Genomic DNA, 27,656 nt, shown 5'->3' with positions numbered 1-27,656 from the left:
TGAAAAAATGGAATAAAGTTCCATGTCCTTACTGAAAAGACGCCTAAGGAGCTGCTGCAACTCCTCTTTTATACATGCTATTGTGGTTATTAGTTGTGAGTTTCTCTCTTTGCTCTGGGCTGCGAATGGCCTGGGCCAACAGGATTCATCAGAGTGCAGGCCCCTAATCTGTCTTTATGTCCTTCCCAAGTCTTGCCCTGTGATGACTTTGGCTCATTCAAAAAATATCTCAGATATGTGATTAGTTACAGAATGCTTCAACAATATTATGCATCTCTTTTCATCCTGTTGTACTCCATACCTCTTTCCATCAACCCCCCCCCCCCCCCAGCAGTCATTGTCATCCAAAACTTCACAGAAGCCCCTCCCCCCTCCTCAGTTCAGGAAGCGGCGACAGCGCCTCGCCCCGCAGTTACAGCTCAGTTTGTTGCTCTCGTCCTCGATGGGAAACTTGTAGTCATAGGTCAGTTCTTCACCACGGTAGATCTTTCGCAGTGCAAATATGACGATGTGTTTCTGTCCCTCCACGTTGATGACCCGTGAGTAGCAGTTGGGTTCACACGAGTGGTTGATGAAGCGTGCCGCATTGCCATGCATGGTGGCATCCACGACGTCAAAGTCATCGATGCGGAACATGTAGCAGCCGATGCCCTGCAAACAGAGGCAGAGATGCATGACCATCCTGAGAAGATTTTTAAATTAAAGACCAGCTCCGTTAGGGCTACAACTAACAACCATTTTCATTGTCTCTGTGGCTCAAGAAAAAAAGGAAAGAACAAAAAAAAAGTTATTTTTACACACACAGAACGCAACACTAAATAACGCGTTTGTGTTAATAACTTCATGCAGAGGAAAAAAAAACAGAAGTGAAACTGAAGACATCAAAAGATCTTCTCACCTTTCCGTCGTAGTACTTCTCACGTTTGTCAGTGAGAACAGAGCGAATGACAATGCCAGAGTACTCAATCACCATTTCACCAGCATCAATATTCCTCTTACAGAACAGCCCTCTCCCATGGATAGCCGACCTGAGGCATTGACAGGGCCAGGAGACATCAACAGGGACAAGTTAAGAGTTAGTTTACACGGGACTATTTACCTTATTCAAACTTCATAAAAATAGAAATTAAACAATACCTCAGATTAGTCAGAAAACAATACAACTATATTTCTTTGACAATCTTGTGGACAAGTCAGAACAATTCAGTTCATTTTATTCTTTACTTCTTCACCCTGACTGACAGTGCCAATGATCACATATGAGATTTCATTTTGTTTCTCTTAATTGAGAGGTGCCAGTCGCCTGCACTACTAAAAGACGCTATTATAGCACAATGTCTGAGTTAGTCTGCTGTATACAGTACACATGTGTGTTATAGCGGCACCACCAAGCTGACCGGGGTAAGTGCAACAACACAAAGAGCGACACGCCTGTGTGATTACACCTGCCAAGTCGGACACTTATGGTTTCCCTTAAAGTTTTAAAGGAGAAATATAGCAACAGAGGACCAACGCAAACAACCACAGAACAAGAACAACTGTTCCAGTACACTCTCTGTTTGGACTACTGATGAGATCATGTGTAATCCAGTATGACACAAGAGCTTCTCAGTCATGCAAATGCATTTATGCTCTCATAAAAGTTACATTTTATGACTGACTTTGGCTTGCATTTTGTGGGGGGTTTTTTTTGTTTTGTTTTTTTGTTTTTCTACTGAGCCCCTGCTTCCTTTGTGGTCACATCCAGTAGGTTTGTTATTTTTTAACGGGGGGATGGCCCAATGGTCACTGACAGTACTCTAGAGAGTATATAAGGGGATGGTAAGTTAACAAGGGGGATGCATGTTGGTCATTTTGCTAACAAGGGGGATGCCTACCATCACTTTAACCTGTGAGACTCAGTGCTGGATCTACACAGGCCCAAGACATCATCAGCACTTCACCGTCACGTCATCTCAAATGTGGGTGGAAGGGAACTGAAACTGACAGCAATACCTACTAATTTTAACTGCACCCACCTGTACACCCCCACCGCTTCTTTAGACGTCCTCTCTAGATGTCTGAAACGCATGGCCATAGGCAACTCCAAGCTTGTTGCTCGCCTGTGAGAGTCAAGAGAGTTGTGTTATTGCAAGAGAGCGTGTTTCGTTTTCACTACTAATTTATCATGAAAGGCCAAGGTATTATCAAGAAATGGCTGAGTTAAAAGTGAAAAAAAAACCATTCTAGTTCCCATGAAAGCCTAAATATCTACCAGAGGAATGTTTTGCATGCTGACTTGCAGCATATTCCCAAGTGATTAAAAAAACATGTTGTGGTCTACGAGCATTCAGTCACTGCTCTGCTAAAGAACAGCTCCATTCCTATGAGACAGTAAACATTTGGTTTTCTGACCTCGTTAATTTGAACGGGACTTCATCCTCCTCCTCATCGTAAGGTCCGTAGTCTGGGAGTTGTCTGTGCTGAGATGCCAGGAAGTTGAACATGTCAAAAGTAGACTTCCTGTGAGGGTGATAAGAAAGAAAAGATGACTGTGAAAATGAATCAGTTAGAGGTGGATCAACTCTGGCCAGGCCAGGGCAGAACTAAGACCAGGATAAACTGGACCATCTATGGTCAACTTGTTAAACCTGGTAGAACGCAAACTGGACCATCTATGGTCAACTTGTTAAAGTTTAGAACGCAAACTTCCTCTGCAAAGAAGCACCAAAACACACTGTCTAAACTACAGCCACATGACCAAAGACACAGAGTTTGTGTACATCATGGTGTTGTCATTCATCTCCTTGTACAAAAGTAAGAAACAAAAATCCTCCAAATACAAATGGGTCTAACACTGAGCAGGAAAACGAAATCATCCAACTGACTGATTAAAGAGTTAATTTTGGGAAACTTATGCCAACAGTTACGGCATATTTCATCACAAGGAAAAAAGAATACACAATAGCCAGATAACATTATGACAAGTGCAAATCAAAAACTACAGCATAAAGACAAATAAACATTTAGAATAAAATCCAGGACAGAGTTGCTGAAAATCATCAGTCAGGGAACGTATATAAGATTTACAAAATACCAACTGTCCCCAGCACAAATAAGTCCATTATAGACATAAAGGAAAGGAAGGACACGAGACAGGGACACCCCAAGTGGGCCTGTGAAGCAGTATAGTCTGCCATGCTTGAGGTCACGTGAGCTACATAACAATCATGTCAGGTAGTTCACAAATTTTTCTCTTCAAAGGACAGTGGTACAAGCCATCAATGGAAGAGGAAAAAACCCACATATGAAAACCTGAGTAATGTTTACTGCAAAGCAAATGAAACTAAGAATCTGAGGCAACAAGTGAACCATTAAAACCAAATATTAAATCAAAAAGCCTAATTCAGCAAACATCATAGTCTACACACATGTAATTTTTTTGGTTTTACATAGGGAACTGACGTTTAGCATAATTACTTTTGATCAATGTTCTTGTTGCGTCAAAACATAGTATAGGTTACAGTGAGGGAAACAGCCCAGTAACCAGAACTTTGTGGGTTTGGCCCCTTTACATGACTGCTCTCAGCTGACACATTAGGAATCATGTACACATACACAAAGGCAAAAGTTATATAGGAAGAACACCACAACAAACAAAGACTGCCTCTACAGGCAGCTTGAATCCTCACAAGTGCGATTTTTATTTTTACTGTTCATTTAAACTGTCTCTAACAGTAAGCATGGTGAAATTATTTACCCTTCAAGATACAGCAGTGTTTTGCAAACAAGTGATCATTTTAATCTTACATTTTAATCTACAATCTTATTTCTGGTCTCCACTTTTTGGGAAAAGATCTTTGCACTAACCATTATATTTCCGTTTTAAATGAGAGAGACAATACATGCTTTAGTAAGGAGGATCAAACCAATTAAACAAAAGTTATTGAATTAACTCATGTTCATAGAGCTTCATTTAGAATACCACCAAGGTCAGAGGTCTGCTGTTTCACTTACAAGACTTTGAAAGGTCTTCTGTCAAAGTACTGATGTACTAGCACAGAAAGACTAATTGATTTTGTACTGAAATCACAATTTGAACAAGTGATTTCGGAACCGTAATAAACCTTACCTCAGGTAGACCTCTGAGCGGGCACATCCACTGGGGTTGACGGGCAGGTCCTCCTCCTGACTGGCCTGTTTGTGGAAGCGGAAAATGTGCCGCTGGCAGCGCTTAGCGCCCTCCAGCTGTTCAATCAGGTAGACCACTGCATCATGGAGCAGGCCCATCATACGGGCTCCTGTCTTTCCTGAGAAACAGAGCTGCCTCAGTCTGGCCGCAGCTCTAGCCTCCTGCACCCCATCAATCACTGCCCTCCACGCCACTGCAGAAGGAGAGGAGAGAAAGAGAGAGAGAGAGAGAGAGACAGACGGAGAGAGAGAGAGAGAGAGAAGGGGGTTTATATTACAGATGCTGCATTTTTCTACATCAAATCTTCTTTTTAGTTGTCTATCTGCTAGTCAATTGCATTTCCACACCCCAATCTTAAAACTCACATTACTGGTCTGGAAAACTAGGATGTTTGATTATGCTTATGACCGGCTCACATTTACAAGAAAACTGTGCATGTCCGTTGTGGAATGCTGGAATGTTTGACTGAGAGAAAGTTGTTGAAAGACAGGTGATTACCCTCAATGCTATCTGCCTCCACACTGAAGCCATCATCACTGGTGATTTCAAAACGCAAGTGGGGCTGGTCTCTGCTGGGGGAAGACTGGTCATCTGTGTCTGAGGGAGGTAACTCGTCCTCTGAGCAGGAAATCATCCCTAATGGGAAACAAAAAGTCAAACCAGATTACTGCTTTTGTTGTAACATGCTGGTAGGATATAAGGCTTGGTTCAGATAGAAGTCAGAAATGTATATAAACTGATCTAGAGAGATTTCAGAAGATATAATACAGAACATCTAAACTGGTGCCTCTAGGAAATGAAAACTGTGTAAAAACATCTAAAATTCCACAAAAGGTACTGCACCTGAGTACTTGCTCCAGTCAGTTAGGGCACCGCGTCCCACTACATCCCATGGTGGCGTCTTGCTGGAGTCTCCAGTTCGAGACATAGAGAGACGATCCCAAGGTCCTGGCCTGTAAAAGCAAAAAAGGGAACGGAAATAAATTCATAAAGGAAGCAACAAAACAGATATGTCCCAAAGATCTCCCCAGGGAGACAGAAAGACAGACATGATATGATTATATTTATATGTCCAATGTTAGTGATCACCCTAACCAAAAGGAACAAACAAATTCTTCTCTATTAGGAAGCTTCTCTGTGTTACAGATAAAGGCTGTTTATCCCTTTCATTTGCTGCTTCAGGCACGCTTATTCAGTCTACCTTGTAACAATGTCTTCTACAGAAACTATAAAAATGTAATGGAATAATCAAGAAGCCATCTGCCCACAAAGGACACAGGAAGCACACTTCAGTCTCATCTCCATACACATTTAAATATATTCAAAATACACATATACAGGAAAAGGTTGATCACTGACAAAAAGTGTACAAGAGTACAACTCACAGTACAACTTCAACAACTAGAGACGATTACACAGCACTTTGTGTATTGTGAGGGGACATTAAGCTAAAAGCTGTGTTTACATCTTTTGCTGGCATCAACGATGAAATTACCTTTAACAAGCTGACCCCCTTTTCTCAAAATACCATCTTCAGCGTCAAACTGACATTAACCACGCAAACAGACAAACAGGTTAAAAGTAATGTAGAAAAGTTTTTTTTTATTTGGCGCCAGCTTTGAGTACAATATAATAAAACTGGGTGCTTCATTCAGCTAGGCTTTAATGACACTAGAGTTTAACGGCATACCTTGTGTTGTCAGAGTCACTGCTTCTGTCATCATTCACTTTGTCCAAATCCAAGACACCTTTAACAGATGGGGCTTTGATCCTCACACCTCCAGACCTGCTGTAAAGAACACACAATGAATGACTGACTCTTCACATCTTATGACAACCAGTCAAAATAGAATGGCCAGTTACTTAATCGCTCTCACCTGACAACAGCTGAACTACTTTTGTGTGAATCCTCTGGTCCGCTGGAGATATCTGGCTCGAAGAAGTCAGACTTTGATTTCTTAATGGCAATGCGGTCAGAGAATGAGGACACCCTTTTAATGCGAACCTGGGTCCGCGGTCTGGGCACAGACAACTGGGATTCAGACGACTCAGGCTGAGTGAACGTTTCAGAGCTTCCTGACTGGGCTCTGCCTTCAGGAGAGGTACTGTGGGGTTTAGACGAGCTAAGAATGCTAGAACCAGTTCTGCTAGGGTCATAATAGCTTGCCATAGCTTGGTTAATAATGGCTTGGGCACTGTCCAAAGATTTAGGTGGGTCTATACAAGTCTTTATTCGACGAGCAGATTTGCTGCCTAAAGAGCGTTGAGCATCTCCAGATTTCGTTCTCTTGGATGTTGAGCACTCCTTCTTTTTTCCCAGGTTCTTGATTCTTGGAACGCCACCTTCAGAGGACGCTTTAGAATTTTTCCGCGCTTTCTTGACTTCAGTTGGAGCCACTGTTCCTTTGTTGTTCTGCGTAAGTAGCTGTGTAATTGTATTGGAGTTCTGAATAACAGGTGTAACCATCCTTGGTACACCGGTTGGTATAGTGGTCCCAGTCATTGCAGATAAGTTGCCGGCAGCTGCTAGGGTTGCAGACAATGCATTGCTCTGAAGGAGATTGGCAATCTGTGTGACACAGTTATAGGAGGGAGAGTTGGGAGTGGGCAGCTTGAATGTGTTGCTTTCGGGATTTTTCACAAAGATTTGGCCTAAACGATTGACAAGTAAAACATGAGGGGTTGGATCCACATTAGGCCCACCCACTTCCTTAACTGTGAGAATGGCATGGCCTGGCAAAGCTTGTGTCAGAACCTGCTGCTGGGGTTCCATTGCTGGTCTAGGGGTTGAAAAATTGATGGAAATGGTACGCCCTGAGGAAGTTTCACTCTGCATGGGCACAGAATTATAGCCATTTATAAAAATAGGACTAGTAGCTGGTTGTAATATGGAGTGCATTGGCTGGCACTGGGTGGAAGGTTGAGAGGTAATGGAGGGGGGAGCAGAGACAATGCCAGCACTCGAAGAGTTTGAAGGGTGTGAAAAGTTAGGATACACTGGCACAGAGACAGTCCCTGATACATGTCCTAAGGAACCCAGAGCTACACTGGGGCCTGATGTGACAGCCTGAACTTGGTCTGGTTGTGATGGCAACTTTGCAGCAGCAAAAGACATAGTTCCACAAGGGACTTTTAGGGTACTAACTCTTGGATCTGCAGCTGGAAGCGGTTTGGTTCGAAAACTTTCCATGGGTGGCAAAACTGTCTTTGCTTCAGTACTCTGGACAGGGTATACAGAAATCTGTGGAGTAGGTGGGGAGCTAAAAGTTGTAAAAAATGGCTGTGTGGAAACATTGCCCTGCAGGACCTCCACAGGGGTAGAGGACTTGGGTGACTTTCTAAGGCTGTCAGAGCAAAGCTGATGAGGGTCTAACACTGAGTCATGGTCACCATTCACTGGAGCCCTGACTGTGGCATCCTCTGCTCCTTCCGACATGTGGTTAGGGTAAATCATAGAGCCATCCCTTGAAGATACAAAGTGTCCACTATTAGGATCCAAGTAGACCTCTTTTGTATCTGTAGGTGAAAGGGTGTCAATTGAGGGATCTTCTTGAACTGGAACCAATTCAGTAAATGAGGCATTGGGTGAGGGTGGGTCACATTTCTCAAGAACTACTGATGTCCCAGAATTCACGTCCAAGGTGGACCTTGGAAAATCTTCCAAATGTGTAGTGTTAGAATTTGTGGGGTCAACAAAAGTAGCCTTTGTTTCTTGAAAAGACTCTTGACTCTCTTTAGATGTCTGGCCTATACCATCTGATCCATATTGTGCCTCCAGGAATACAATGTTCGCACCATTTTGAGAGTGAGTTGTTGATGAATCCACGTTACCTGGTACCTTTAAACTCCTAATTGATTTAAGGGGCAAAAAACAATGGTCAACTTTGGTATCATCACTATGCTTCGAACCAAAAGATTCTTCCTTGAGAGTAGCCTCAAAGGACAAGGTGGAATCAAGTTTGACCGAGGTTTCTGACTGTTTGCTGAAGGCCAGTGTTTCAGGACCTACTAAGTCCATGCACGGCCCATTACTTGTGCTGCCTACTTGAGATGGAAGCGTCTGGGCTGGATTTTGAGCCTGACTTGAATTCTTAATGTTCCGAGTTTCATTATTGGCCACACTGCTGTCACTCTCTGTCCCATCATCCACCCCATCTACCTGGGGAATTGGTCTGAGGGATGGAGAAGTTGGATCATAAGATGAGTCCCCCTGGGTTTTGCGGGTAACTACGGTGCGGGAAAAGTCAAAATAGCTTTCATCTTCATCGGAAGATGTATTACCCCAGTCCTCCCGGCTGGAGTCAGCTGTACGAGGCACTCTATTTACTGATTTCTCAACCTTTCTGTCCTCTGGGTCCCTATCCCAGAAATCTTCCTGGTTCTCTTCGCCTTCAACTACAATCTGTGCACTGCAGTTCATGGCCACCCCTTCATTCACTAGTGACTCCTCAATCTCTAGCTCAGTTTTCAGATCAGAGCTCATCTCTGAGTCCAAGTGCAATGAGGTGTGGAACTCCTGATCAGAGACTAGCTGACCACCCATGTGAGAACTGTCAAAATCATCTATTGGTAGGTTTCCATTTGCTGCTGCTTGTGATGATGCCAGAAAACTGCTTGGGAGCTCAACAGCATTCAACTGTTCAAAAGGCAATCTTGGTCTTGAGGAATGGTGAGTGGTAGAGGAAAGGGACTGGTTGGAAGAAGGTCGGCTGCCAGTGTCACTTTGCAATGGGGACTGTGAAAACAGCCCTGAGGTAGAGTGGGGAACCACTGTTCCAGTACCCCGAACAGAGGAAGCACTTCGACCTGATGAACGAACTGATGGACAGGTCAGAATGTTTTCAGTAGCACCAAGAGGGAAAAGTGGGAAGGCAGGCTGGGAGGTCTTCTGGGGAATGGAACTTCCAGCCCGTAGAGGAATTGGTCCTGAGGAGGATGCTAGGGTAGATGAGGACATGTGACCACGTGCGGCTGTGTTCTGAGGGTGTGGGCTATGGCGCCGTGGCTTGCGAGTGTCATCTAGGTCACTAATTGTCAAGATGTGGTGTGATTTGGCTGGGGCTGTACCTAGAAAACAGAAGGGGATAAGGAAACTCATAAAATAAACTCGATCTAATACGTGAACATCTGGACTAATGACAAAAATCCAGGACCTAGAAGTATAACTAGCTGGTAGTCAAATATCATAAAAACCTCTGAGAGTCTTTGTTTTGGTACAATGTAAACGGTATTAGCTGCAACAATCTGCACTACCTGGGGAGGGCAGAGGTCTGGACATTCCTCCTGTAGGCCTCCTGGTCTGGCCATAGGCAGGGACTCTGAGCCGTGCACCAAGGTCTCGTTTGGCTACTGAGGATGCAGTACTTGAGTTTGCTTCAACGGATGGACTGGGAAGGGTTATTTCTACAACACGCGTTTCAGTTTCTATGGAAAAATATTAACAAAGTTGTTTTTTTTGAAGAATGTTTTCACACAGCTTAAAAACTGCCAATGCTAGGACAGTAAATTGGCATAAATTATTACGTCTACCTGTTCAAATAACTCGTGCTTCATCAATTACACTCACCTGACTGGGGACAGGGGCTGTGAGCAATAGTGTGATTTTCCCCTTGGTCAGGCATCTCCTCCACAGGCTTCTCCTGTACCGGCGGTCGGACCTCTCGAACCCTAAAAGTGTACTTGCAGCGGCGAAGTGGATTTACTGTACTCCAGTACCAGCGAGAGCATCTAAACAGAACATTAGATGAAGCAAAATAAGAATGAAGATTTGCTTAAAACATTTGTATGGGTAAAATTCTCTCACAGATACAACGTACAATTAAGGGTGCACGATGTGTCTAATTTTTTTATTATCATCGCGATATAAATATCTAGGATGAACAGGTCACAAAGGGCTGCAAACGTGACAGCGGCCAAAGTTCAGAAAGCTAGAAAGTTGACAGAGAGACTAAGAGCACAGGAATGCCCTTCCCTACTACTGCACACAAGCCTACTCACAGAACGTACAATGAGAGGTACAATAAATCGTTTTTTAATCACATCTACAGTACCATTGCATATCTTCCACATATCGAATGGTTCCACATAAAATTTAACCATACAGCACATGAGAAAATCAGAACAGCCATCACTGCAATCAGAAAACTGTCTAATTGCTAAAAATGTAATGTCATTGTTAAAAAAAAACTCAAAAATTGTAACTTACTCGTAACCCACAGGGAAAAGCTTTCCTTGGCTTGCTGATAGTTCAGTCAGTTTGCCAAGTTTGTTAACTTGCAGAGAGCCTAAAAAACAAAATAGTTAAACAAAATACAAAATTCATATACATTCTTGTACAGAAACAAGCAAATTCAGATAGGAAAGCGCAGGAATAAGGCTGTAATGACACAGTAGGTCGTGATTTAAGTAAAAAAAAAAAAAAAAAAAAGACACAAACCTATCATCAAACTGATTGATTCTGGCTCTAATCCTGTCAGAAATTTTCTGCGAAGGGTGATCCCTTCAAAATCCACATAAACTCTCCGAAGAACTTCGAAACCTTGCCCAGTGATCATCTGTGGTGAGCCGAAGAGCAGAAACAATATAAGTGACTGTGCGTCAGCAGATATTACACATTGGATTGATGGTACATCATACATATAATCTGAACATGCAAACTTCAACATACAATTACAGTGTCGTTGATTTAATTTGAAATTTTACCTTTCCACTGATTAGGTCACGATGTTTGTAGCAGTACACCTTTTTGTCATCCTGGAAAACACAGTTCTGGGATCGGGCACACATAAAGTGATAGTTGCTCTGGCAGGAGGTAAGGCAGCAACCCACTGTTGCTCCAGTCTGGTTACATCGCTCACATCGCTATGGGGAATAGAGGATGGATACAAAATCATTCAGTGGATATGGTAACAGCAATTGAAAAACTGTCCAAAATACAACTCAAATGGAATACTTCAATTACATTCATATAGTCAACATATTTAACTGCAGTTGCAACACTGCATTAACATAAAGCTATAAATACATGCTAAACATATACATAAAGCTATAATACATTATAGCTCTGCTTTTTTTTTTTTGTCTTTTTATAACTGCCTGATTGAGAGTAACTCACCATTAGGCGACCCCTTGCCACAGCACTATGCACATGCATCAGAACACCGTTGTCCTCTTCAAACACCTCCGCAGACCACATGGAGCAGTTCACATGAGCCCACTCATTCTGCCCAAGGTAAAGTAGTCTACCAGCATCCTGAGGAAGGTGCAAAAACACTTTCAACAACATTAACACGGGCAACGCATACAGATTGCACCTGATGAGTGAAATGAGAAAATGAAAAAGAGGAGTGGAGAATAGTTCTGATGGGTTACATTTGCTAAAAAGTAATACGAAGTGCGTAAGCAATTGGTTAGTGCATTTCTGGTCTTTTATGATCCACTACCTACACAGGCATGACTAGAAGGCATGTAAAACTTGCAAAGCCAACACTGGTGTTACTTACACTTGACTTTGCGTCACCATACTTCTGGCAAAGAGCACACTGCCTCTCATCTTCTTTAGACCACCCAGTGTCCAAATCTGCCTTGCTCAGCCGAATTTTTCTCCCTGCTTAACCAGGCCAACAAAACCAGACAAAAGGAGTTAGATGGACAATCAATTATTAATGAGAGAAACTTGGGTTTAAAACAGCTGATTCATTTTTTTTTTCAAATTTTGAAGAGAACAACCAGACCAGAATAAACCAGAATTAAATACAAAGTCAACAGCAACTTGGTGGCTCCTGTATTAACCATGATTAACACAGCCTTTTTTTCTGTTACCTTTCAGTTTTAATGGAAGGGCACTCAGGTTTCTGGGAGAGAGATTCTTGGGTAGTTTATGAGAGAGTGGGGTGGAAGGTTCTGGCTCTGTTTCCATTTTAACGTCCAGATGTCCAATATTCCCCCGTCTGAGGATGCTCCTGGCTTCTTCTCGCTCACACCACTGGGCATATATGTGCTCATTCGTAGGCGGCATCACAGCATTTGAAAGCATCCCACTGTGATAAAGACAAAGAGAATGGACAAAGGAAAAACACAAAGGGTATGTTGTGAGGCCGCTGTTTTGTGTGTGTGTACTTCCTTTAAGTTTCGTAGTGACACAAGTGGAGACTGAAACGTGAAAATGTTTGTCAGGAGTCTACTTGTACTGCAGAGTGGAGGCTAGCATTTATAGACTGCACCACCTTCTTATGACGTTTAACTATTAGGAGTGGTGTAATTCATTTGGTAGTAAAGTGGAAAGATACTTACACAGGTATGTGTTTGGAACGTGGATCCCATACTTTAGGATCCTGACTGTTGAACCAACTGAAAACTTCTTCCAGCAGCTGACAAGAAATTGAAAAGAAAAAAAACACATTATTATCTTAATCGGCATTGCATATTTACTGAGAGACAGCTCTTGCAAAAGAATGCTTTTAAATGACTGCCCCTGCCCTGATACGGTTTGGGTCGTCCTTTCCTTGTGTGCTTTCTCCATCTGCCCCCTAACCTCCCTTCCTTTGACTACATAAGGGAAACCATCTGGTAACTTGGTGTTGTGTTAACACAGTCAGTCCTCTCAGAATTGTATAACTGTAATTTCAGAGTTTGTGTCTAACCTTAAGGTAGTAGGAGCGAGCCAGAGCAGTTGGTCTTTGGTCCTCAGGCAGAGAATCCTCTTCCTCCAGCTGTTTGCGAATGACACTAACCACATCTTCATGGAAAGATTTCTGCCAAAAATAATCAAGGAGAGCTTTATCACAAACATACAAGCAATTTAATACACACGTCTCACACACAAGTTTCATGATAAACATAAGCTCTACAACGAAAACTTATGCAAACCACAATAAACTTCCGAGCGATGATGAAAGTTAACTGAATTGATTATACAGTCAAAAACTGTGGATGCTGCAGGTTCCTCTTGTCCTCATCTTCTAATGTTCAACAGTTCATGCAGGAATATGTTTTGTTCAACTTGAAGTTATTCTCAACAATTTGAGAATGGAAGACCAAAGTAGAGCACATATCATAATATGCTGTAGTTGACAAAACAGTCCAGTGTAAATAAAGCAAGAGCCCGATGAAACAGGCAGAATTATTTTAGAGGCTGACCAGGGTTGTGTATAGGCCTCTGTCAAACTTCTTGCCCACAGCATGGAGATCACAAACAGGAAGGCCATCAAGCCCAGTTTCAGGATCATCCTCAACTGAGCACTACAGGGAAAAGGAAAACAGGACATAGATAGTACAATTACAGTCAAGTAACCACATAATAGGCTGTAGGCGTATTTAATGGTGGTCAAACACTTTGTTTTTTTAGAAACAATCTCCTAATACTTAAATGAGGCTGCCGTAAAATGCTCAAATGTAAAATGCTGCTCTTATTCTGAAATGCTGTTGTTGTTGTTTTTTTCACTTTGACAGAGGCAGCCATTCTGTGTGAGCTTACCTCGCTGCAAGTAACCAGGTGTTGCGTGAGGGTCGAGGTGAGGAGACAGGCCAGAACCTTCTCTATACCTGACCTCAGCTCCACGTGCAGAAGCTCCCTCCACCCTCCTGCTTCCCTCTCCACCTCCTCACCAGGCTGAGTGCGGCTGCACGGCTGGCAGGAGTACACCACGCTCTCAGGCAGACTAGACAAGATCTCGTACAGATCATCTGCAGGAGCATTCATGGGGAAACAAAAAAAAAACACAGGTAAGGTAAAAGGCTGACATTACATGCTAAGCTCTTGAATAAACACGTCTATGCCTCCACAGTACGGGGTTTTAGACAACTTGTTCCTCCACCTTTTCACCGGGCAGTCATACAGTTACTCATCATTCCAATTCTCCTTAATCATTCATAAACCACAATATGAATGTTCTTCATAATCCTGAACACAACCTACTTGGCATCTGAGTGCCATAAGTTCACAGGCTAATAACGAAAGCTTATGACGTTAATTCAAAATACAAGTTTCAAAATAATATCTGTAGACTGTACTGAGTAAATGAGAACTGGTTAATTTGGCTGTACCTGTGAGGCCTTCACACTTGGCGTGGACCCAGTGGTTACACGTGGCACACTGCATCATTTGACTGTCGTAGTCATTATCTTCATAGCACTTGAAGCAGATGGTACAGTAGTTCCCTTCAAACACAGAAATACTTGTGTCAAAGCCTACCTAACAACTGCCACTATCCATATAACTACTACTACTGCCATTGTCCATGTAACTACTACTACTGCCTCTTTGAAGATTATTCTGATGTCTGGTTGGTCAGATGGCAGAAGTCATACTTATATGATTAGAGCAGATGTTACACCAAAAATTCGTTAATGTTTTAAGTGGCTCCTTGAGCATAAAGAACATCTCCTAGTCCTGGATACTGGTCCCAAACCTGTCCTGAATCTCAAAGACATCAAGCTCTGACCATTCACAGTGGCTGCCATGTCTCACCCTGGTCATAGAGTTTAGTACAGTCAGGGCAGAACCCTTTCTCATGGTTCCACTCTGTGTCCCAGCTTTTCCCAGGAGTCCCGCCGCAGCTCCTACATCTGATACAGGTCATGCACACCTGAGTCAAAAGAAAACCAACATCATTTCTATTTTTAAAACCAATGTCACCTCTATTTTTAAGTCTTTGTTTTTCCTTTCAGATAAACAGTCTGACTCATTTTGTAAGTGACTGGAAGGTGAAGGTTAGACATAATGCAATCAACTAGTACTTGTACAATCACCATCACACAAGATGCAGTACAATATGAAGCACCATAGCCTATGTACCAGGGCCTGGCACTCTCCCAAGTGAAGCCGTGAGGGCTTTGAATTTTCATTTGGGTCATTACAAGACTCTGTTTGTTCAATATTTTGATTTCTGTTGAATCAATTGAGAGATGTCTTTGTATCTTGAGTGTGTTCATATATGTATGCATTTTGGCCATGCCCTCCTGGTATAAATCAACGTACCCAAGCCTTTCGGCGTTTGCTGAGTTTTGGGTAATTGGGGCCAAGACAGGAAGGGTGATAGCAGTTTTGACATCGCTCACACTCCAGTAGGGGCTGTGGAGAGGAAAAAACAGGTGTAGCTCCAAGGCGTGGCACTAGTAATGCTGTAACAGAGCCCATCACATGGGTCTGGAAATTTTAGGTTTGTATTCCCAGTGACTGTTTCTTGCATTTTAAACTACGAGAGAGAGTGAGGGAGGTTCACAGGAATGTACCTGTCCCCTATGGTGTCTACTCCAGAATGGATGTAATACTGAAATACTCTCATTTTTTATTCAAGGAAAAAAGTATTAAATTATAAAATTTGTTAGAGATGCTGCTTTGATCCAAACCAAATCAAGCATGTATATCCCTCTGACCTTGGAATGTTTGTTCTTGCGACCACAAACACGGCAGAATTTGCAGCAGCGACAGCACCAGTTCTCCTTATTCTCCTCTTGAGGGCGCTCTGCAGGATCCAGGCAGAAACTATGGAAAGGCTCACAGCACACCTGACAGTGCAGCATCTGGGCAAAACAGCATTTCATTAATGGATAAATACCTGAAACGCATAATCTTAAGAATTCACAAGAACTTAAAAAGAGTTAACATTCAGCTAATGGAGCAACTAATATCTCATTTGCTTCACTTTGAGATTTACTGAGTGTAAAGCTTAGCTCTGGGATTCACAATCAGCTCCTACAGAACCCTGATGGGAAGGTTATAAACAAGCTATCTCCCATCCTGCTGCCTCAAACCAAGGAAACAGATGTTTCCTGCCTAAAAGCAAAGCCAGAAACCTGGAGTGAATCGGGCACTTAGCAGAACAAAACCTGAGTCCTCTAGCAGCGGTTCAGTGAGTCTTTTATGAGGTGTTACTATTGAGGACCATCAAGATTTATGCAGGGGCATGGAACTGCACATTAATGTTGTGGCCGCAGTTACTTATAGATGTTACAACTGCCATTACACCAAGATCCCATAAAAGCCTCTGAATTATACAAAACATTCAATAAATGCCACACTCACTTACCAATTCCATCTGTGCCTTGTTTAACACACACTAATCAAAACTTTCATCTGAAATGTGTGAGTAAGGGGAAGCTATTGCTGCCTGTCAAACTCTGGCCACAATCACCGATCAAGAGGCCAAGCACTGGTGGAATGTGTGAATGTAAACTTTCCTTCCATGCTTAAGTGCTTCCTGAGTTGGGACTGCAGGCTCCTTAATCCCACAGTCCCCTCCAGAAATGAGTCCTTTCTCCCTCTCAGTCACAGCACTGCCTTAACGGCCTCTCAGTCACAGCACTGCCTTAACGGCCTCTCAGTCACAGCACTGCCTTAACGGCCTCTCAGTCACAGCACTGCCTTAACGGCCTCTCAGTCATAGCACTGCCTTAACGGCCTCTCAGTCACAGCACTGCCTTAACGGTATGATGATCTAGTCTTCTCCTCTCACAAGGACAGTATTTGTATAGTTGACCTTGATTCCCCTTCTATGGTTTTAGCATGTGTTGGAATATTTTGCTCAGCAGTACATTCATCCTGCACATCTGTCACTAATAAACACACCACTGTTCAGCCTCACAAAACCTTTTACTGTTCATGGAAACAATTCGTTATTTTCACTTTATCTTGTTGTGGTCCACTTCTGCACCCCGCTGTTCTTCATTATCATTAATCATCTGTTAACTATTAACAGTCTAGTGTGTGTGTGTGTGTGTGTGTGTGTGTGTGTGTCTGTTCTTCCTGTGTAACAACCTCAGCGATACAATCTTAACAAGTTTCCCTTAAAATGATTTGCCTTTAAGCAGTAATTATACTCCTTTAGACACTGTTTTTTGTCTGCAGAATGGGTGAGAATCGGTAGAGCCGATTAAAGTAATTTAGGACAGGATTAGTTAACTGACTGAACTGCGTATGCTGGCGGTGAAGCAAATGTAGCTTCAGTAGGTTAAATGTAGGATAAGTAGGCGAAGTGTAGGTTATGTAGATTAAATGTGGGTTAGGATCATGACATATATTAAACCGAAGGGTAGGTGTGGTGAGGTCAGTGCACTCATGAAATAATTTTCAGTGGGATGTAATTCATTCAGTGAAAAGGTGATTCCACACATCTCTATGCTTGGGAAGGCACCCAGAAGTGTTCTTTTAGCAGAACGCTGCCAATCTGACCTCAACTGAAAAGGCCCTCTGTCATGTCAAGAGAGGAAAAGTAAAAGCACTTAAATAACCATGAAAGGGCAATTTCATGTGTTGCCCATTTGCACAGGTATGACGGCACTGCTGCATCATTTATCGCTCGACAACCTGAACTAATGATCTCTTCACGTACATCCTGTTGTGTCTGGCATTTCAACACAGAAACAGACCCTTTTTAAGAATTATACTTTTAAGAATTATCCTTAAGTGGTTCCTGAGAGCATCTGCTTACAAGGCTGACATCAAGGCACAGGGAAAACACACAGAGTACAATGCTGCAAAAACAAGCATTAAGAGAAGCACTCTGATCATTAGAGAACTACAAAAACAAACCAAATGCTTCTTTCAGACACAATTGTTCAGCGAGGCACTTACTAAATATTACTTACTAGTATTACTAAAAAAAAACGAGAGAACGCTAAAGACAAGGCTGTACTGAAATGCCCATTTACTGTAAGGCAGCACATATGTAATAAGAAACTTCAGTGAGAGCTCTATGTATGGCATGTTTTAAAATGTATTAACAATGTACGGTATGAATCATGGTTTTGTTTGCCATTTTAGTCTGCTGAGGTTGATCTGTGGCTTACCTCATGCTGTCCCTTGCTGGCACACAGGAGGCAGACATACTGGGGCATAAGAGGTATGGAAGACAGAATGCTGAGGCCTCCAGTCCTCCACACAGTGTCAACATTACAGTCTTCCTACAAACACAAGAGAGGAGAGAGAGGGTTGAAGCACTGGGTAGCCTGCTTTTTGTAGATGCCTAAACTGGTGCTTTCTGTATGTGTAAATGCCACTAAAAATGTTACAAGCAGACTGACTAAAAGTGAAACAGCAGTAGACAGAAGCAAAAATATTTAAACATTGCTGGGTTTCTTTCCCCTAAGAGTAATTTTATCCAGATGCAACGCTAAAACTACATTTAAACGGCTACTCAAATCAATATCTCACAAAATCACCAAGGTAAGTCATTGATTTTCAAAACTGTCATTAATATCTGATAGAAACCTGTTATTTAGTTAAAAGTACCTATGACCTATGGCCATTTTCCCTTGTTTTATTATTCACTTTACTGAGTTAGCTCTACTGAACTTCTCTGACAGAAGACAAGTACTTGATAACCCCAGCATTTTTCCCCACTATAGATGACATTTAACTCTGCCTAATAACTATTGGATTGGTTTTTATCTTTCTTTTCTTGATGATAAAATGGCAAAAGCATGATAGGAGGGTGTAACTGGATGAATCTTACTAACAGATTAGAAACAAATAGCAAATACAAACTTGAAATCAATTACATTACTCTTTTAGTAGCATGTAACTCAGTATAGATCACATTACTCAGTCTTCTATAAATCTGAATCTGTATCTGGTTTCAAAATAGAATAAATCAAAAAGCTGAAAAGCTTTGTTAAAGCCTCTGTAATGAAACAGTCATTTGGTGCCCTCCTCTGTCCATTTTCATAGAGCACAGTGAGAGCATTCTTTAATCTTAATTAATCTTCAGCGACACATGCGTATGTTTCCACATACTGCCAAGAGTTTAGCTTAATTAGTGTTCTGAAAAGTAGAAAAGTAGAACCAGTGCAGATCTGATAATGACGTGTTTGACTGGTTTCAGTGTGAATGGTGTGATAGGCAAGTGTGGTTTCTACTTGAGAATGCTGACAGTGTGTTGAAACTAAGCTATAAATGCACTGAAAGACCACCTAAAGACCTGTTTAAGGTACAGTGGTGAAAACATGGGCGAACCTTTAATTTACTGATCAATAAGTTCAGACACAAGCCTCAGTCTTAAATGTTCATTTAGCCTTTTGTAGTGTGTATTAGTAATCCCCAGGGCCACTTGTCTCAGCTTACCTTAAAGTCCACACGAATCTTGTGCGTGGGTTCTGATGGTTCCTTCTCCCTCTGGGCAAACCCATTGGCCAGAGCTGCCAACACACTAGGTGGCGTCTCCTCCTGGGGACTCTGTGAAGGGACAGGACTTGATCAGAATCACACAATTTTGACACCACAGCTGTGACAATTTACAATCCACCATGTTCAAAAATGACTACTGTAACATTTGTCACTGGTACCATTATTGTGTTACTCATTCTCTCCATGTTACTCTCAGCATTGGTTTGGTAAACCCTGTATGCCACAGTCACCCAGATAGGAGCCTTACCTTTTCAGGCTTTCGCCGAATGGGCGGAGCTCTATGAAAGCCAGACCTGCGATGCCGAGCCCCGTCAACAAGACCATCACCAAGGAAGTCGTCTAGGGAGACAAAGTCTTCAGCACATTGGAAAAATTTAAAAAAAAAAAAAAAGGTTTAGTTATTCATAACAGTTTATGATTGAAAACTTACAGAGAAACAGTAACAGCTGTTCTACTGAAATTATATGCTTTGCTTGTAAAATGAATTCTTGCAAATGTAATTCTCAATGTAGCTGCAGAAGGTACCTGTATTGCGTGGCATGGATGTCCTCCTGCGAGAAGGTGAGGCAGAACTGGAGCCACCAAAAGTGTCCAGATCAGAATCGTAGTCCAGCAGATTGCAGAAGGAGCGATTCTTCACGCACCGCCTGGGCTGTTTGCGCACAGAGGGGCTCTGACCATCCCCGATGGCCAAGTCCTGGCCTCCCCCTTCAGTCCCTTCCTCGTCTTCGTTGCTTGATGGGCCAGCGCTCACTGATGACCACCTTCTCTTAATGTGACCTGTACAGAGGCAAGAACAAATATTTTGTTTCCAAGTCAGCAAAGGACCAAACCCACTAAAGTCACTATGTAATTAATCTAGGAAATACGACGAGAAGAAAATGATTTTTTTATGTTCTGTGCAAAATTCAAAATGGCACAACGGTGGTTCTGCCATTTTGGTTGCAGGCATAGAAGTTCCTGGAATGCTCTGTAAAACGATTTTGCAAACAACAGAGTGAGTCTTAGACCTGTAATGTGTGGTGTGGGAGACAATGCTGGCAGGGAGTCCTTGCATGGACAGCACTAGATCCACACACCAGTCTAACTCCTTGACTCTCTTGGCCTACTGCCACATACCTCAAGCTACGTAAAGCCTGATGTAGGGGGGTCAGCTTTAAAAAGCAGGAGTCCTACTCAGTAACATACTAGGCTTTGCTAGCGATCCTAGCTTAATGCTTCAGTCTGTATTACCATGCTTCACCACGTGTGAAGAAATCTCACTAACGGGCCTGAAACAACAGGGCCAAGCAAAGGCTCCACCCAAATCTCCTGATCTGCTTTCCACTGGGATGGTGAATTTTGCCCTCAGAGACTACATAAAGAGGGCAACTCAACCTGTAACAAAAGGTGGATTTGAAGCAGCAGTTTTGTGATGTATCACTGCTTGAGGCAATAGAAATAATATCTTTCAAAAGACTTTCCCGCATTTTGTGCCCTTTTACAGGATGTAGTTTAGCCATTCAGAAGTGTAAAGCCATTTGTGTACTTAACATGGCCCCCTGACTATAAGACACTGGGGTAATAGGTTTGTTTAAAACTAAGCCAAACTTAATTTACTGCTAAGAGAAAAAAAGAAATATGTTTTCTCCTATGCCAAACAGCAACTTCGCCAACTGCCTTCCATCCACTGACAAGTTCACAGAATTACAGACAACATTCTTCAAGGACACCTTGGCCTCACTTTGCCAGAACAGATGACCCTGCAGAAAACTCACTCTTAATTCTGTTCCACGGACAAAGTCTGACCTTACAGTGATGCACTATGGGCTGCAGTTATGTCCAAGCACAGTTTTCATTATCTCTAACAATTTGATGGACCTTAATTAAAACCTCTTAAACTAATGTTAAACCATTTAATAACTACATTCAAATCACTGTAAGATATAATGTAAAAGAGTTTATATACCCCCATATATTTTTTCCCCAGACAACTGCCAACTACAGTCAAATTCAATGACACGCTGAACATTTGAAAGCTATGGACAGGGCGTTTCACACCATCAGTGCCATCTGAAACCAAGGGTACATGGTTTATATCTGAGCAGACTCTTATCAGATTGTGGGGTTCTTCTGTGAATAAACTGAAGACCACACCACTTCCTCTATACATAAAACAGTACATGCAATAAAATGTTTAACTCTGTAATGGAATAACCAAGTTCATCAGTTTACCTTTGTGAAGCTTGCCACTCAGTCGTAGTGCCTTTCTCTCCTCAATCTGATCACACCTTTTGTACCTGAAGGAGGGAATGAAGGCAAATTTGAAAATACAGAATATCTTAAACTGGTCTTGGTAGACAGGCCGAGTTTGGTGATTCTTTCTGCCCAAGTAAAACCTCCCTTACCAGCAGCGAAAATAGCTAAAAGGAAAAACAAAATTGAAAACTCACACTTTGTGTCCAGTGTGTTCTACGGTTGACTCACCTTTGATTTTATACTTCAAACAGTTTTTACTTCACATAAATACGTTGTGTAGAATAAACATTCAACTTAAAGTCTTAAGATTTTTTTTGCCGAGTTAATGCTAAAGTGTTGTGGTGTTGTGTAGCTGTGAGCCCAGCCTTTTCCATAACAAGCCTGTCAGGCTGTTAAACACTGTAATTGTTTTTTTCATGTACTTTTCCTTTACTCCACATACTCTCATGTGACTGCATTAAGACCACTTTTGACTTTGATGATCAGAGACAGAGAAAGGTTCTCATAAAGCTAGGTAATCTCAAAGAACTGACTGCTGATCTGTAGGTTAATCCTTATACACTGGAAGCAGCCTAGGACATTTTATACAGACATGTGGCTGACATAAACCTTTAAACTACTACTACTGGAAAAGCAGACCTACATGTTTCCTAAGACACTTGACACGATTTTAGAAAATATGTTCAATACAAAGGAACACTTTAGTAATAGCTCAGTGCGAGTTTGGATGACCTAAACAAAATTTCTTTTATCCACACTACTATACCTTCATACTGGCAACTTTTTAACAGTCTTCCATAAGCCCCTGCAAAATGATATTTAAATTGTACAGATGCAATGTTGGTTTCTGTCAGGTTAAATTGGATTGCATGTAAATTAGTTTTACACATTTAATCCATTTAAAAATGGAATTCAGTCATAAACTCTGAGTGGCTTCTTAAATCAAAGAGCTGAAATAAAGTACCTTTAACTGTTTAAACTATGCAGAATTGTTGCATGAATTGGTTTTCATTACTCTGACATATATAGTGTGGTCACTGTTCTGGTGTGAACTTACACACAGCATTGCCGTTTAGTGTTGGGTCCTCCAAACTTCGGCTTGTCCAGACAGTTCATGCACTTGCCACAGTCCTCTTCATGAAGGCAGCCCTTACATTCTCCACATCTCCGAGACCGCAGCCCAAATGGTCCAAAGCTTCTGCCCCCTCGGCGAAACTTGGGCACCCGCGGTGGTTCTGGTAACACGGGGCTGTCTGGGTCAGACTGAGATCCAGACCCTGCAGAACAGAAAATAAATCATCTAGAATTATCCACAACAGAAAAGTAGACTTCCAAATGAACAGTCATATTTCAGACTTTCTAAGTTGAATTTTACAGACTCATTTGTTCAGTCACAGCTTTCAGGTAATTAAACAGACAATACATTTTTTCTCCGTAATATGCACGCAAAACAGAGCAGTAACATATAGCAGTTTGCACAGACTGTACCACATGGAAATTCTTAACAGATTAAAATAGATCGGACAAGAGAAGCACCCTAATCTGCTGGGATGGGTGTTTATGAATCCAGATGTACAAAATATTCTGCATTCATACTAAATCTGCTAGACTGAGACCATAATAACATTCAATTAATCAACAACAACAAAAAAAATCAACATGTTTAACAATACCACAGGGATTGATTAGTGTGCCCTGTACGACCTGTGCACACCTACTTCTCCAGCAGTTACAAATGATACCAGCAGATGGAGCCCTTTACTGTTTATACCACAAGACAATCAATCAAAGCTGTGGTCATCCTTACTGTCTCCATTCCTCATGCTCGCATTCAAAATACACCAGTACCTAATTTTCTCAGAGTTGGCACCTGGGTTATTGAAAACAAGCTTTTAAAATGTTACACAGTTTGAAAAGGGCACTAATGAGCCCAAGTCCACATAGCGCAACAGAAGTACAGGTAACTTCCAGAGTATACACCTTAGTAAATGAAGAGTTACAAAGGATAGGCAAACGTGTATGAAAAGTGCATCAAGTGGTGGATAAAAACACTGCCCATTACTCTGGCTATCAGGGTTAGAGGAGCAGGCTTCAACGACTTTTAAACACAGGGCACATTACTCGCCACACACCAATGCTGTTTACATCAGAAAAGTTCACTTCTATGAGCAATTTACAGGCTCATCGCAATCTACTTTCCGAAGCAAAGAAGCAGACTGACACAAAGCACAAAGTCTTTGATTCAGTTTATGGGGCAGGAACACATTTTTAATTTTTAAATCTGCAAATCCATCTGCGTTCAAAGACAAAGAGGCTCTACTTATGTAAGAATCCTTGTGACAAAACACAGTCTATCAGAGCTGCTCCAAGATCGCAGCTAATTAAAAGAACTGCAAGGACAAAGTACTAAAGGCTGATTTATACTTCTGCATAGGCTCTACATGAAGCCTTAGCTGTAGCCTACATGAGTGGCCTACATCATTGTGAGCAATTATACTTGTGTGTTGGTGTGTCTGCATAGCTCTACATCGACAAAACGTTAGTTTGCGGTGGGGTTTCTATGCCACTGTGTTGATTTTCTTCGTGCTTTACAAACAATGGTGAGAATAATATTAAATAAAAAGTTGAAATTCAGTCTTTGCACAGCAATATCTGTAAAACAAGTTTTACTTTCAAAAGGAGGACTAGTTTCTAAACTTTGGGGGGCAAACAGACAGAGCTCTCAAAATAACGAGCACTCAGTTCACCATTTTGCTGAGAATTCTCAATGGTGACTGAAACTGAGTGGATTATGTTGGAGTTAGAGCTAATAAATGTTGAACAACAGTTACTTTTACTGAAATTAATGCAACACAGAAAAGAGAGAAGACATCGGAGGAGATGGTGCGTACGACCATTGAACTGACTGAGGCAGAAGGAGGGTGATGCTACCAAGTGGACCAATCACAGTTGTTGTGGTCTGCTTCGACGTGCATCGCCGCTACACATAACCTACACCGTACCTATATCGTAGATTTGATGTAGAACTATAAATTGGCCTTAGGTCTGAAGTTTCATTTGGGTCAAATTGACCAAATCAGAAGGTAAAAACACAGGAGGATATGATGGAGTAGTGGTAAGGCAACTGGTCCAACAACCAGGGAAATACAGGTTCAGACCCCAGTTGTGACAGATCACTACAGAGGCATATGAATTCTGCATATAAGTCATTCTGTCAATTAAATGAAAAAAAACTACAAGATAGAACAGGCAAGCAAAAAGCATATTTTGGAGAAACCCAAATCTTTAGAGAAGGCAATCTGTTTAACATTTTTAGGCATAGACTGTAGCCTGCCACAACAAAAGGCCCAGTCCACAACATCCAACCCCTTTTAATAAATTACATTTGGTTGCTATCAATTAAGAATGCTACATGCTTCTAGCTTGGAGTTCCATTATTTGAGGGCATGACCATAAGGTTTTGCATGGGAACCAGACCTCTCAGGGCCAAAGATATAGGTAGGTAGAAGACTGGAGCTGAAGATGGGTTTAAAAGCACTTCAAATGAAGGCTACAAGCCGCTGGAGCAACACACATATAGTTGTCAAGGCAAACAAGAAGAAATACAAGAAGCAACAGACATGAAATAAATTTGAGTGGTAAGGTTTATGCAAATAATGCGAACAGTCATACAAAAATAGCTGGAAAAAATGTTTTTATACTAATGCAAGCCTCTTTTTTAGAGGTTCTTTTTTAATTCTGATGTGTCAAAAACTTCTATTTCCTAAACCCAGACCAAGTCTAGTCACCTAACAGAGTCCACAATCATCCAGAAACATCAATGACACAGCACACATTTACCTTTCGCTGCTGGTGATGGGGATATGCCTGATCTCTCATGCAGCGGCAGGGCACTGAGTCTAGGGATGTCAGCAGGCACCATGGCACGGGGCTGGCCGAGAACCACTGCTGCAGCTCTGCACACATGCTTAATGCGTGGACCTCCTCTCTGAACCTCCTGTCAGAAAAACAAAGACATCTATACTGAAAAACCTATCAAGAAGTAATACATAATTTTTATTTCAATTATTATTTCATTCACTTAGTTCACCCTTGCGAGAGCGAGAGAGAGAGAGAGAGAGAGAGAGAGAGAGAGAGAGAGAGAGTTTGTCAAGATTAAGCGTGTGTGATATTACCTGTCCCTGAGGGGCATCAGTACTGTTGGTACAGTCTCCTTCAGGAGCATCCTTCTGTCTCCTTCTTCGACGCTTCACTCTCTCTTCTGTAAGAAGCTAAACATAACGAGGAGTTTTCTTTTAAAAAGCAGTTTCAACAATTTGACTTCAGGCAGCAAGATATCATTACCAAAAGCTTTCCCCTTTGAATGTTTTACATGTGTGCCAAGATCGCCAGCCCTAAGAGGTGACTTGTTGGAACAGACCTAGCTAAGAGCAGCAATGACAGAGCAAGAGCACCAAGGGAGAGCTATAGCATCCTGAGGGAATGTGCTCAGTCCTGAAAGTGTGTGAAAACAGTAGTGATGTTTGTGTGTTTAGTTAAACATGGGATGTGAAAAGCATTCTGAACAGAGAGTGTATGTTTATGCTCGAGTGTCATATTCCAGTGTACTTAGCGAAAACAAAAACTGAGATGTAGTGCGCTTAGTGCGAATATTTCAAGGCAAGCTAGAGGGACGTGTATATGACATTTCATTTAACTTAGGTAAAGTCTGAGGAAGTTTGCATAATCAGCTGTTCTGGCCACACCAACTTTTACTGGAAAATTTAGTACATGGACTGTCCACACATCACACTAAAATTTGCAAAGTCATGGTGCATGGTTCCCTGAAAATGCTCATCAGGTTTCACATACCCCTGAAGATCTTTGCTGTTTCTGTTGGTCAATCTTGATGAGCTGAACCTTGGCTTTCTTGAGGAGATTAAACATTCGCTTGTTAGCACCTGTGAGATGAATACGCTGAGCAGCGACCTTCGCCTCAGAATCAACATCATTTTCAACTACCCGGCAAATGTCTTTCGGAGGGTTCTGATCACCAGGCTCATCAAGATGCACGTTCTCTGTGTCTGAGGAGAGAAATATATAATTAAAAAAATTAAAAATCTGTAAAACGTCATGAATGACTGTAGACAAAAATTAAGTAATGAAGGGAGTCATGTGTCATGTGAAGAGCAAGTGTCTCTTGCCTGTTGACTTGTCAGGGAGTGCCGTGTCTGCTTCCTTGGCATCATCAGAATTCCTCTGCACATTTGATCCTAAGTGTTTTGACAGCAAATTTGGAGCAAGCGCACGAACACAGATAGAAACTTTTCGCACAACACCAGGGGTGTTGAGATCTTCTATCTTCAGTTTATCTTTATCTTTCTTTGTGTCTGAGAGAGTCTCAATTACACTAGTGCCCTCCTCCAATCTTACTTTCTTAACTTCAACAGGTGGTGAATTGGAGCGGCTTGTTACATCCACCAGGTCTTTCTTTTTCCTCATTATTGGGTCCCGGTTGAATTTATCTTTGAATTTCTTGTATATCTTCCGATTTGAGGTTTTCTTGTTGAACATAACAGACTTTTTCTTCTTCCGAAGAGGTGGGTCATTGACTGAGGAGTTTCGCAGGGGATCTTTAGCAATCAATAAACTTTCACGTTCCTTTTCAATTTCATTGTCGAAATTGTACACATCAACACCAGTAGTTTCTGGGGAACACCACTTGAAATTGGGATCTCTAAGAAGGGATCTTCTCTTACCAGTGAGCTTTTCTTCAGCTACACTCTCCTTCTCATCTGTGGGCTCAGATTTAGGTTCCTTAGTGGAGGACACCGAAACATTTGACTGGGCCTCAGTAAGATTATCATCTTCACTTAAGGTCAAAGGAGAAAAAGGTTTGTCCCCCTCTAAGTCCTCTTGTTTTCTGTCTCCACGAGTGTGCGAACTGATTCTATGGCCTTTCTTCTGAGAGCCTCTACTGGGCAAAACAGACATGTCAGCTTCATCCATGAATCTCTTTGGTGTCTTGATCACCCGAGATGACCGGGCACTCACAACAGGCATTATGAAATGCTTTATATTTTTGATACACTTTACTTTGCCAGGCTGGATATCAGTGAAGTCCAAGTTTAGTTCCTCGCTCAT

General features: G+C 41.9%; 1 protein-coding gene across 1 annotated transcript; it reads right to left on the bottom strand.

Annotated features, from left to right (window-relative positions):
• Positions 1-356: 356 nt before the first annotated feature.
• On the bottom strand, positions 357-27,656 carry kmt2bb (lysine (K)-specific methyltransferase 2Bb). Its single transcript, XM_030783006.1, has 35 exons — positions 26,717-27,656; positions 26,385-26,596; positions 25,709-25,804; positions 25,374-25,530; positions 22,591-22,810; positions 21,510-21,574; positions 19,821-20,075; positions 19,543-19,649; positions 19,233-19,343; positions 17,960-18,073; positions 15,548-15,694; positions 15,150-15,242; positions 14,640-14,757; positions 14,216-14,329; positions 13,647-13,855; positions 13,310-13,411; positions 12,814-12,924; positions 12,464-12,540; positions 11,993-12,210; positions 11,674-11,780; positions 11,286-11,423; positions 10,874-11,032; positions 10,608-10,725; positions 10,377-10,455; positions 9,738-9,898; positions 9,425-9,595; positions 6,049-9,238; positions 5,862-5,960; positions 5,015-5,124; positions 4,670-4,807; positions 4,112-4,364; positions 2,395-2,502; positions 2,019-2,102; positions 899-1,028; positions 357-651 (listed from the first exon to the last, which is right to left on the bottom strand). The coding sequence occupies exons 1-35, from the start codon at positions 27,654-27,656 to the stop codon at positions 376-378; spliced, it is 8,787 nt and encodes a 2,928-aa protein (XP_030638866.1). The 3' UTR covers positions 357-375.

Source organism: Chanos chanos, chromosome 8 (assembly GCF_902362185.1).
Source record: "Chanos chanos chromosome 8, fChaCha1.1, whole genome shotgun sequence".
NCBI classification, from domain to species: domain Eukaryota; kingdom Metazoa; phylum Chordata; class Actinopteri; order Gonorynchiformes; family Chanidae; genus Chanos; species Chanos chanos.
Note: the sequence above shows the minus strand (reverse complement) of the source record. Positions and strands in the feature narration are given on the sequence as shown.